This window comes from Bolinopsis microptera, chromosome 8 (genome assembly GCF_026151205.1).
Source record: "Bolinopsis microptera isolate Bmic1 chromosome 8, MBARI_Bmic_1.0, whole genome shotgun sequence".
Lineage (NCBI taxonomy): Eukaryota > Metazoa > Ctenophora > Tentaculata > Lobata > Bolinopsidae > Bolinopsis > Bolinopsis microptera.
In genome coordinates this window covers 17,513,014-17,526,218 of record NC_087079.1, presented here as the reverse complement: position 1 = coordinate 17,526,218, position 13,205 = coordinate 17,513,014, and the positions used below count along the sequence as shown (strand labels likewise).

The 13,205-nt window shown below is 38.6% G+C and overlaps 1 protein-coding gene across 3 annotated transcripts in view; it reads left to right on the top strand.

Annotated features, from left to right (window-relative positions):
- Window positions 1–13,205, top strand: part of LOC134819698 (poly [ADP-ribose] polymerase tankyrase-2-like) — a 72,593-nt gene that overhangs the window by 38,071 nt on the left and 21,317 nt on the right. For all 3 annotated transcript variants that reach the window (XM_063829785.1, XM_063829783.1, XM_063829784.1), the window contains one exon: window positions 1,651–1,779. In XM_063829785.1, the coding sequence (XP_063685855.1) occupies window positions 1,651–1,779 (129 nt within the window). The remainder of the gene's footprint in view (window positions 1–1,650; window positions 1,780–13,205) is intronic.

Sequence of the window (13,205 nt, the reverse complement as noted above, 5' to 3'; positions counted from 1 at the left end):
ACAAACAAAAAATGTTCAAGTTCCAACACCACTGGGAAACATTATCAAGCTTGTGGGTATCACTCTAATGTAAATTGTGGGAAATGGTTAACTTTAGTTAAGGTCTTATGTCTCTACGTCATAAGACCTTAACTAAAGTTAACCATTTCCCACAATTTACATTAGAGTGACAAACTTTCAGAGCCCTAAAGCCACTCGTTCATTCTAATATCAACATAAACCCACAAGCTTGGTTTATGGCCTGGTTGTGCTATTAATATAAACCTAGATACCCACAAGCTTGGTTTATGGCCTGGTTGTGCTATTAATATAAACCTAGATACCCACAAGCTTGGTTTATGGCCTGGTTGTGCTATTAACATAAACCTAGATACCCACAAGCTTGGTTTATGGCCTGGTTGTGCTATTAATATAAACCTAGATACCCACAAGCTTGGTTTATGGCCTGGTTGTGCTATCAATATAAACCTAGATACCCACAAGCTTGGTTTATGGCCTGGTTGTGCTATTAATATAAACCTAGATACCCACAAGCTTGGTTTATGGCCTGGTTGTGCTATTCAAAAGTAGGTGCTCCTGGTTTACAACACCCTCAGAAGCCTATTTTATTGGTCAACAGCTATTCGAATTAATTTCATGTTTAACACACCCGAATCCTACGCTATTACTGATTGAATAATGAATCGCTACTAGTTGCTACTAATAGCTATTCATTCATACCACACAAGCGCTTCATTTGCTAATTCAGCATGTCCACATAAGGCTGAAGAGACCTGACGGGCAGCACTAAAGTTCGACATAAATCACCTCTGTCGAACTTTGGTACGTGTCGAATCAGGAAAAACACATAATATTATATAATACATATAATATAGTCAAATTTTCTTCCGTATTCACAGAAGGTTCATTGTTAATTCATTTTATCAGATGGCATGTAATAGTACTATCAATAATTCTTTTTGGAAAAAAATACAATACATAAATACTATCGATGATTGAAGGAAAAAAACAAAAGAGGATGAATCTTGCCAAATGAATAACTAATTGTAGCTAGCTAGATTATGTGTTTAGAAATACTTAATACACACATAATGTTGCAATCCAATGTTGTAAATTACAATGCCGAATAGTGAATACCCTACCTCATTTATGCTCATTCAAAAACTAATTATGCTCATCGTCAGCTCAACCATCCTGCACATGTAATTGTAAAATCTTCGAGGGCGATTCTAGAATTTTACATCTTGATTAGTCAGGAAACTAGTCAGGAAACTCGGTGTAATACATTAAACCTTGTAAGTTATTCGACGTTTTAAACTAAACAATCGTGTAAAGCAACGTTATACTTTTATACTAAACTGTTGGATAATCCAACCTGAGAGTACCACTACCTAAATAAAGACTGCAAATTTGGCGATTGTAGGCAGGACTGGGGTCATACTATTTAAAATGTTTTACCGCACCTACTATTATATTGGTATATGTTTCCTCTGAACTACAGTGATTTTCGAACTATAATTATTAATATTAGTTTGTCAATCTATTCTCATAAAATTATGATCATCCGACACACAAACAACTTACAAATTCAACTGGTTTACACACAAATAACTAGTTTATAAGTTCACAACAACTACAACTAATTTACAGGTACGATGTTTACAAGGACGACTGCCACTCCACTACAGCGTTACCACAGACCGACTCTGCAACCTCAACCTGTTGCTGGCGCAACACACTAAAGGCTCAGACAGAACTAATGCTACCTCTCTTAAACAGGTCAGTGACAATAAGTCTGTCAGTAACTGTTGGATGCCATCTTGTCAGTGTCTATCAAATTATTAGCAAATCTGTCAAAAACACATACCATAAAAGCGTGGATATTCTATGCTCAAGTATCATGCTCCTTTATAAACGCAAAACATGCAGACTTCCGGTGTTCTTAAGTCTTAACGGAAGCTCTAGCTTTGAATCACAAGCATGGGTTTATAAGGCATCTTATCTTTGATCTTTGAATATCGCTGAGACATGAGACTATTATTAGTTTGATTGCTATTTCAATTGGCGTGCTGCTCACCGTGCTGCTCACCATTATCAAGTGTCGACCTTGCCGACCTTGACACAGTACCACCCCAACCCCACTTTAACTCTCTCTCTTGTTCGGATGGACCACCCACCAGAGACGAGATTAGTTATTCCCTGACAAAGCTTAAGAACAACAAAAGCCCAGGAGTGGACGGGATAACTAACGAGCAACTGAAGTATGGTGCGAGTGCTCTAGTTGATCAACTAGAGTGTCTATTCAAGAAAGTGTGGGAAGAAGAGACTGTTCCTGAAGATTGGTTAAAGGGTGTGATCATTGTTATTGGGAAGAAAGGAGACACTTCAGTCTGCGGGAACAACAGAGGGATCACCTTAAGGTCTACAGCATCCAAGCTTTTTCAGATGATTCTTCTTAAGCGGTTACATGCTGGTATGGAGTGTCTCCTCAGGGAAAATCAGTGCGGATTTAGACAGAACCGCTCATGTATTGATCAGATTTATTCTCTCCGAACTATTATTCATAACTGTCTTGAGTTTAACATTCCTCTTTACATTAATTTTGTGGATTTCAAGGCAGCGTTCGATTCTATCAGAAGGGACTTTATTTGGTGCAGTATGAGACACTATGGGCTGCCTGAAAAATATGTCAGAATATTTCAGTCATTTTTTGGGGGTACCATGAGTGCCGTGAGGGTTAATGGGGAGCTGACAGACTGGTTTGATGTTAACTCAGGCACAGGTCAGGGTGACATTCAAGCACCTCCTGTCTTTAATTTCTGCCTAAACTTTTCTGCATTTCTGGCTGAGACCAACAAGATCATCAGTCAAGGCGCAGTGCTGCAGAAAGAGATAAAGACGGTCGAGGAAAAGGTCATTCTGGACACCGATTATGCTGATGACATGGCTATTATGGACAACTCAGGGGAAGGCCTACAGGAATCAACTGATCTATTAGTTCATTACAGCTCCTACGCTGGGCTCAGAATAAATGCAAAGAAGACCCAATGCATGGCTGTAAGCAAGTGCGCCTCCCAGCGACCTTTCATCAAGGATGATTGTATTGAGCTGTCGGTTGAGGGTGAACCCGTCGAGCAGGTTAGCAACTTTGTCTACCTGGGTGCAACTATCAGTGGGGATGGGACAATCAACAGAGACCTGGATGTCCGTATCCAGAAGGCTAATGGCGCCTTTCGTCAGCTCTGGAACATTTGGAATAGCAGAACTATAAAGACTCCAACCAAGATCAGGATCTATAGGGCTGCTGTCCTCACCATCTTGTTGTATGGAGCTGAAGTCTGGAACACCACCAAAAAGCAGATGAAACGCTTCGAGGTTTTCCATCAAACCTCCTTGAGAAGGATCCTTAGGATTAAATGGTTCTTTCATGTGACCAACGACGAAGTTCTTAGGAGGGCTGGCATCAAGTCAGTTGAGACTTTCATCAGTGCTGCCAGGCTACGTTGGTATGGACATGTAGTTAGAATGCCAGACTCTAGACTACCGAGGTTTCTGTTAAACTGGAAGCCAAATTATGGAAAGAGGTCAAGGGGCAGACCCCGTAAGAACTGGAAGTCCTGCGTACTCGAAGATGCTGCTAAGTTTACAGGTGTTGAAAACATCGACAACGACACAACAGAAGCTTTGGCTACCAATCGAGTACAGTGGAGACATATGTTACGCCGCCAACGCGATGTGTGTGATGCAGGCCACTCCAACGACTAGGAGGAGACCTTACCATGTAACATGTATGTATGCTGCTCACCGACCGTCCGTAAATTGGATCAAATCTGTCTTCCTCATTTTTAGACATCCTCAACAATCACAAATGGTTGTGGAGTTGTGGTGATCTAAGAAAGCATATCTTGATATGAAATATTATATTATATAACATATTATAATTATAGAAATTTTTTAATCAGTAAATATTATTGGGAGCAAGTTCACTAATACAAGGGCAAATGAAAAATGCTAATACTGGTTTGGGAGCGGCATGACATTTTGCGATATAGAGAATAGATTCAAATACCAATATTTGCCTCTCTGTTGTAGAGAAGCCATTCTATTATCTATATTTGTCTCCGTGCACCAACTTCTAAGTATTTTAACACCAATGTGACTACTGAAAAATAAAGCTGTAACCAACTAACAGAGTAGCAGATAGCCAATAAATCCTACTTAACAAGTTGAAGATTATTATTATTATTATAAAACAGGATCTTACCGACAAAAATGATTCTTAAAAATACCTTAATGCGGTCAGGATATTTGTAATGTCACAAAACGGTTGAACTGCAGAATTGGAGCCGTAGCGAGTGACCTCTGTACAAATAGCAAATAACGGCAAACACCGCTCCATCACTTCATGACAATTGTTGTTGGGTGACGTGAAATAATTGAACTTCCAGCTGCCTCATTACCACATGACAGGTTACCACGTGACAGGTAACAAGAAGGATTCCATCTCCTGGAGAGAAATCAATAATAATTATTGTAGAATAATGGTTTTACAGGTAATTAGTGAATAATTACCAGGAAACCGTGTCATTATCATTATTAAAACGTGCAATTATTCCACCTCACTGCTTTAATTGCAGAAGATTGTGTACTAGAACTAGAAGCAGGAACTCTGTGGTATAAATGAATCGCACAATTAAACTGTGGGGTGAACTTGTGGTGAACTGCGGGGAAGTTCCCCATTCAGGTTCAATAACACAACCTTAGTAATGCAACAATACGGACAGTATTCACTAGAGAGTATTTGCAACAATACGGAGAGTATTCACTAGAGAGTATTTGTAACAATACGGAGAGTATTCACTAGAGAGTATTTGTAACAATACGGAGAGTATTCACTAGAGAGTATTTGCAACAATACGGAGAGTATTCACTAGAGAGTATTTGCAACAATACGGAGAGAATTCACTAGAGAGTATTTGCAACAATACGGAGAGTATTCACTAGAGAGTATTTGTAACAATACGGAGAGTATTCACTAGAGAGTATTTGCAACAATACGGAGAGTATTCACTAGAGAGTATTTGTAACAATACGGAGAGTATTCACTAGAGAGTATTTGCAACAATACGGAGAGTATTCACTAGAGAGTATTTGTAACAATACGGAGAGTATTCACTAGAGAGTATTTGCAACAATACGGAGAGTATTCACTAGAGAGTATTTGTAACAATACGGAGAGTATTCACTAGAGAGTATTTGCAACAATACGGAGAGTATTCACTAGAGAGTATTTGCAACAATACGGAGAGTATTCACTAGAGAGTATTTGTAACAATACGGAGAGTATTCACTAGAGAGTATTTGCAACAATACGGAGAGTATTCACTAGAGAGTATTTGCAACAATACGGAGAGTATTCACTAGAGAGTATTTGCAACATTTTTGACGACAGCCTGTAAATTGATAGTTTGATCTCAGTATATGCAACAAATTATGATTGTTCAAACGGAGAAAAAATTCCTCGGAGTATTTACTAATCAATACTAAGATAGATTTGGTTTGGCTTGCAAATTTGTAACTGAAGTATAAAATTTGACTGAGAGAAAAATAAATCTATACATTTCAATGTAAAATTATCGCAATGGTCCTTATAATAAAACTCACTCATATAGAAATCAGTTTAAATTGTAATATCCCTTGTAGGAATGAGAAGGACGCTCCTTGTGCCCCAACTTTGCCCCGGGAATTTCAATTTTGTGCCCCAAGTGTGCCTAGCTAGATTATTAAGTGTGCCCCAAGTGTGCTAGATTACCAAGTGTGCCCCAACTAGCTAGATTACCAAGTGTGCCCCAAGTGTGCCCCAACTAGCTAGATTACCAAGTGTGCCCCAAGTGTGCTAGATTACCAAGTGTGCCCCAACTAGTTAGATTACCAAGTGGCCTTTATATCACAACAGAACACATGAACGAAATATTATCTATGAAATATTATTATATAAAAACGTTATCATGAATATGACACGCGTCTAAAGATATGAGTGGCACAGAAATAGTGCAGAACAAACACCAAGTCTGCACACAAAATACTGAGACACTAAGAGTTGGTATACACGACAAATTATAACCGGGGTCCAGGATGTCGTGAGACTATACAGCGGGAGATTTGTTAGAAAATTAGGGTTATGTTTAGGTGGAGAGACAATTCTCATACTCTAACCAGTACCTTAACCCAAACCAAAATCCAAACCATTTCCTTAACCCTTCTCCTAATTTCTTGTGCCGACAAATCTCCCGCCTTAGATTTTCGGACCTTGATTACAATATAATACACAATTGCGCATCAATTGCTGATTAGCTGTGAAAACGAGCAACAAACACTAGGTACCCACCCAAAACAAACACGTAAAATAAAATCACTCCCACACAAGCAACAATGAACCATTGATTCCTGTCACCGAGCTGCTCATAATATTAACTAAAACTAATTACTTGTATAGAAAGTTACAAACAAACTGCAGTTTCCGCCCGCTCGCGGCACTGATCACGTGATAATGATTTACTCATTCTAATGGGTTTAGTGCTGCGCTCTCTCCTCCTCAATAGTGGTGTGAGTCGCCCTGATCCGCATGGTTGAGGTGAGGTTACCGCTGTGACTACCACGAGCACTGTGTCCAGTGTCGCGTCAGAAAAAGAGATCTTGTATTAGTGAGCTCAATTTACTAATACGGGCTCACTGAGCGACGCAGGTGCTCAAGACACGTGGTTACGTTGTATCACATGACCAGCAACGCGCGTGGGTGGGGCATTAATCAGGGGGTACTTAGCTGAGCTCACAGGCCACAGGTGTGGGGTATGTTAACATATTCACATATTTTCTAAGCGAACGCCCCATCTGAATTCTGAAGAAAATGTAGTAACAAAAGTTACTGCATCGATAGGAAAAAGTTATTGATTGGGAGTTCACCAGAAATAAACTCGGCACTGACGCCTTAAAAATTTGATCTGCAATGATCAGAGGAAAATGTAGAATCGTGTGAAAATCACAAACAAGACACGTTCGAAAATGGTGCGCCCCTTGCGACTATCACAAACAAGACACGTTCGAAAATGGTGCGCCCCTGGCGACTCCATAAATAAGGTTTGAAATAAGGTTTCTTATCAGAATGTGGACGTGATTGGTTTTAGATTAGTTTTCATCTTCGACTCATCAAGTATTGAAGATTCAGTTATTTCAAGTTGATTTCATGTGCAGGTAGTGACTAGAAAACAACAACAACAACAAACTATGACAAAAACTGTTCAGTTTGCTACGATACTATTGTCATTGATTAGATAACATAAGGCTCGTGGGCAATCTCATTAGCTCATCTTGTTATTGTTTTTTATAAAGTTGTCTCGGCTAATCTGATATAAAGCGAGGCTACAAGGCCTCGCTTTGTAACCTTGTAACTTTGGGGTTACAAGGTTACAAGACTTCAAGGTTACGGGGTAACCAGGTTACACGGTAACAAGGTTACAAGGTTACATGGTTACAAGGTTACAAGGCTACAAGACTACAAGGTCACAAGGTTACAAGGTTACAAGGTTACACGGTTACAAGGCGAAAACTGTGAGAGATATACTTTTGAAACTTTTTTGGCTGGGTCAAATGCCTTAGTGGCATTTTGGTCAGTATAAAGAAATACAAAATTTGCCAAGGAAATATCACCGGTAAATATCTCCATTACTAGTATTAATTACTAGTATTATTATTTCAACTCCAAACTTATGAAAACCTTCCATCCATTAGTAGCCACCTAAATTACGAAATTACGATAAGATACTATTATATTATCAGACGAGATACCGCCAGGGATTAATGGCACGGGTCTTGATACTGATACTTTTGGTTTTTATCGTTTCCATTTTACTGAACAGCAACCAATTGGGGGTACCAAGTCGAACCGGGTACGGTAATGGATATTTTAATGGAAAAGTTTTGTACGATACTGCACTGGACACTATCAGTATCTCCTACATCCAGTATATTTGGGTAAAACATTTTCAAACGAAATACGCATTTAATTCTGAACGAGGGAGACTTATAAATGTGATAAGAAATAAGCAGCAACTCCCGGGCTTGATGAGACGGCTGCGATACTAGCTGTCTAACTGAGCTTTAAAATATCACAAATATTGCAATAGCACTAGTATGTAAACCTTCAAGCAGTAAGACATTGTTAGTTTTCTGCCAGCAACATAAGCTCCATTTTTTGCTATCCAATCATTTTAAAAACTTTCAAATGGGCAAAGTTATATGGTTGAGCCACAAAATGTCAAATAGAAAAATGATTAATGAAATGATAGTCGATTGGAAGCACGATAGTATTCATTACTCGGCTTTACCGACGTCATTTGGTACGGTACCTCACTGCAACTAATCTAACCAGATTGAGAAATCCAATCAATGTCAGTACTCAGTGTCTGTCTGGCAAAAGTCTCACTACCTATCTCATGCAAAATTCTCTCTCGATAAAGATGCTAAACAGGTTGTCAACTTAGAAAAACGGGTAGTGGCTTAGTGGCTAGTTCTACGTACAAACTAACTAACTAAGCTGCTTAAAAGATTAAAGCTGGTAATTTATGATATACGGCAGAAAACTAGTTATTGATGCATTCCTTCCCCCATAAGCAATTGATGTTGGGCTGTTGTAACATTGCTGTAAGAGGTTGAAGAGATGAAACAGGCATAAAGAATTTGAGATAAAAGACGAAAATTTTGCTCTGAAACGGTTACCTACAGAAAAACATGATATTGCCTAATACTTTATACAATACAACGACGTACTGGAAATGGACCTACAGAATTGAAACAATGCAATTTACAAAGGCACACAATGGTGTGCCTATAATTGTACGAACATTAAATTGTTCTGTGAAAATAACATTACCGTCAGTATTCAGCTGAATTTAAACAATCCCAGTTTGATCCCAGGGATCTTAACTTAAAACCAGGATTCAAAAATAGGCCGAACAATGCTGGAATTCCGGTCGATCCAATACTCAGATTATAACCACTTGTCGTTTTAGTGTGTGTTATAGCCCGCATCACCAAACCCTTGTAGCCCACCCAACCCCTGTAGCCCACCCAACCTACCCAACAGGGCTGTCAAGGTAAAAAGTATCAAAGCGTTAATATTTCCTCTTATTCAAAAAGAATGTACAAAGTTGAGCTCATTTTGGAAGACATTTTAGAAAAGTTTTGACCGTAAAAATTAATTTTTGGAGTTTTCAAAAGGTAAAAACCATGCAGAAAATTGCAAATGTGAATTATGTGAATTATGTGAATCACTCTGGTTCGGCTAAAAATTCAATCTCAGTTCAGAATTTAGGCTTGCGTCGCAAAACTATTCGATCATACTACAGCTCAGTTTTTACACAATGCTTTTCTTTGCTCTGTCATCAATCGAAAGCAAAGGAGAAATAATTAGTTTTCTCTGGGTCACCCTATAGACTGCAATCAAACTGACAGGGCAGGGGTGCTATGCAGCACGTGGGCAGCACGTGCCAATTCTAATATGAGTTTCTCAAGCACGTGACTATTACAATAGCATGTACTCAAGAACAATCCCGCGATTTATCTTGACAGCCACTCAACCGGCCTGCCCGTAACCAATCATATTATCATTAATAATGGTTCATCTAATATTAGTTTTAATTAGATCCGGGATGCAAGAATCAGTCATTTTAAAGATTGCTTTTGGAGACCTATTTTCTTTTTAATGAGCATTGAGTATTGTGTTTAATTTGCAATCGCTTTTCATTTCGAACACTTAGAAGCAGAGGTGAATAAGGGGGGAAAATGAGTTTTTGTAATTAAATTTTCTACCTGTCGAGATCGTCTCTCTTAATGCTGCACTCTGAATTCTGGACCATCATGCTTCAGAAATTAGACAGCATATTTCTCAAACAGGAAGCAATCTATAAAAAAGCACCTAGCTCTAGAAAGATAATGGAAGTTAGCATGAAACTTACCAGACAAAATTATTAATAATTTTGTTGACAGATAAATTAGAGGCTAGACATGGTGGGCGTACACGTGCAAATCATCTCAGACGAACTTCCATTGGAGTCCTCACAAGTGCAATTAATTATTATGATCTGTCAAAGTCTGGGAGGGAACGACATGATTCTATGATTGGTCTCGGTCATGCCACCGGTTATTCTTGGTATTGAGAGCTTATCTTATTCTTACGAGCTTAGCTTCTTTCGTGGAAGGAGAAGCTCATATGATTAATTCAAGAAGGGGGTTTAACCTTTTTTATTGTAAGCAACGTACTGGGATGATGTCCACGGATATACAATAACTTCTCCAGGAAGCAGAAGCTGTGTTTATCATTCTCCGGGATGGTGCTGTCCAACAGGCCCTATTTATTGGAATTCAGTTTCAAAGGTATTCAATAAACAATGAAAGACTCTGAATCTTGTGCCACCACCAGAGGAGCTACGTTATAAGTCGGTATAATGTATAATGCGGTATAATGCGGATATTGAGATATTGCCAAAGCTTTTCATATCAGAAGAACAAGGGGATATGTTTTTAACACGTTGTCCTAAACTCGAACTTCTCCTTATAAGACGATGCAGATTTAATTCTATAAGTTTCATATTTTGTTTCAGAAATTCTAAAATAAAATTCGTTCCCTGGAAAAGGGCGTTTCTCTTAACATATTGAACTGATCAATTTAATTATCTCGTTGATATGAATTACTCAGGTAGGTAAATATTAGAGATGAAGATGTCAGCAATCTTCACAACGAAACACCTTATGCTTTAAACGTATAGTCCTGTGATAGCCAAATCGATTAGTTTGTAATAACTTAATAAAAATGTCTATTTTCTGTTGGGATCATTAGAGTTCTTCAGCAGATTTCAAAACGCTTTTATTAAAACTCGTAGACATCCCGAACAGAGTGATCCATTTTCATTTTGATCCTGGTTCTATCCGATAAACAGTGACAAGTATGCAGTTGCACAACGCACAAGGACTCTGCCTTGTTATAGTGCTAAATATCTACATATTATAGATCGTGATATTCGTGACCAATAATCCTAACCGTACCAACACTTACTAAAACCATAATTACCGAAAACTTCTAAATCGGCACGGATTGAAATGGTGTGGTTAAACATTTATGTTCCCCTTTTATTTCTCTAAACTGCGTCACGAAATAAACGGCTTTAAATATTTTAGGCTGGGGCTAAATAGTTCCCAGTCGGGTTGCACGGGTGAACACAAATATTTTGAGATCATGAATACGACAAACGACAATTTGGCTTTAGGAAGAGCTACTCAACAGAAGCATGAAGTCACTCACACTATCGAATAGCTAAGAAGGGATATGTTCTAGGTGTATTCCTGAACACTGTAAAATATATACTACCATAGGCAGCCAGGCTACCTGCAAGCTTTTGCAGATGATCTTGTCTCTCTAGCGGAAAGAAATAATTTGGATGTCATTTGGGACAGAACCCAACAAACCATCAACACGACAGAGAAATTCAGAAATGGTGCCAAATCAAAGATCTACCCATCGACCATCAGTGCCCTTAAAACTCAAAATGGTCATGTTCCCCTGGAATAAAAATGGACACTTAGACCTGTAAAATCGGGCAACACTACTGTCCAAATCCTTAGATACTTAGCCCCAAAGGTCAAAACATGCAAATGGATGTACACCGCTGTTATTAGACCCATCCTATCCTTGTGCCGCAGTATTTGGGATTAGAGCGACCCCAACAGAATATACTGCAAAGAAGTAAAAACGTGTCTCTAAAAAACTTTCCTAATTTGATTAAAACAACCATCATTCGACTAAAACTGGGATATTTTAAACCTTAAAAGATATGATGAATATGCTTGTCAGATATTCTACAATATGGACCGTTTAACCCAGGTAATCAATTTAGAGTTCGAGCCTGCTTTGATGTTCCGACAAAGAAATATAATTCAAAACGCTTAATAGAATAAAATTGGAATGTTAAGATCAAACACCGCTGAGTTAACGTCTTATCTGAATATAATTCCCTTTGCAGCTTATTAATAAAAATATTTGTAATTATTTCACCCTCTGATTGGAAAGGTCGAATGAATCATGATGGATCAACTGCAGTTAACCAAATGCTTTCTGTTGGAGAGGCTAAATATCGCGGTTATATTAAGATAGAAACAGTCCCGACACCAAATAGTTAAGTAGCCCCGGTTTGAGTGGTTTAGCTTTGTATATAAGATCAATTCTCAAAGTTGTTTAAATAACGTCCATTGAAATATTAAAGACTGAACCAGGATTGGTGGTTGTGGTGGTAGTGGTAATGATCCTAATGGACTCAAACAACTGCGCCATTTTTAAATTGCTTCAATTTAAAAATTACCTCATTTCGCAACTTACGTGTATTGCACAAGTAAGTTGCGAAATGAGGTAATGAAGAATATTCCAAACTGCCATACCAGGTTATATTACTAGCTAGTTACTAGGTTACAAGTCTGCTTTACCATGTTACTAGAGTACTAGCTAGTTAGTAGTTACTAAGCTACAAGTCTGCTTTATCCAAATTAGTCGCGGAATGACGGGATCTACAAAATTTACCGGGAAATGATTAAATCGTAATATGTAGGATTGAAACTGCGCTCACTATGTGACCAGTGCCTGTCAAATATCATGTCACCGTTTGAAACCATTATATCAATATAGCAGGACAAAACCGTGGTCATAGGTGAAAATAAGTCCAAAAAGTGGCACCTTAACGTAAGCTGAAATTTTTTTAACCTGACTTTTTTTCGAGAGATTTTTACCTTTGCAGCTAGGGCTTTTGCTGGATTTTGAAAGGTTTTTGCCACATCAGTTTAAGTTATTATTAATTCTAGCTCTGGGGATTTCTCCGTGCGACAAGATGATTAGGGCCCTGTCATGTGTCCGAAACAAATGGCGATCACCCGGAGATCGCAAGGGCAGAGGGGCAAAATCGGGGGGGGGGGGGGAGGTACCCTCCTACTCCTAGAGGCGCCACAGGCAAATTTTATGCAGTTTAGAGACCATCTAAAAATAATTAATATGATATAATTAACATGCAAGCTTGAAGCACCACGGAAAACTGGAGTTAAAACGGTTCCAGAATTCATTGCATCGGAGGAAGTTCCTCCGAATAAACTGCAAATTTCCACTGCAC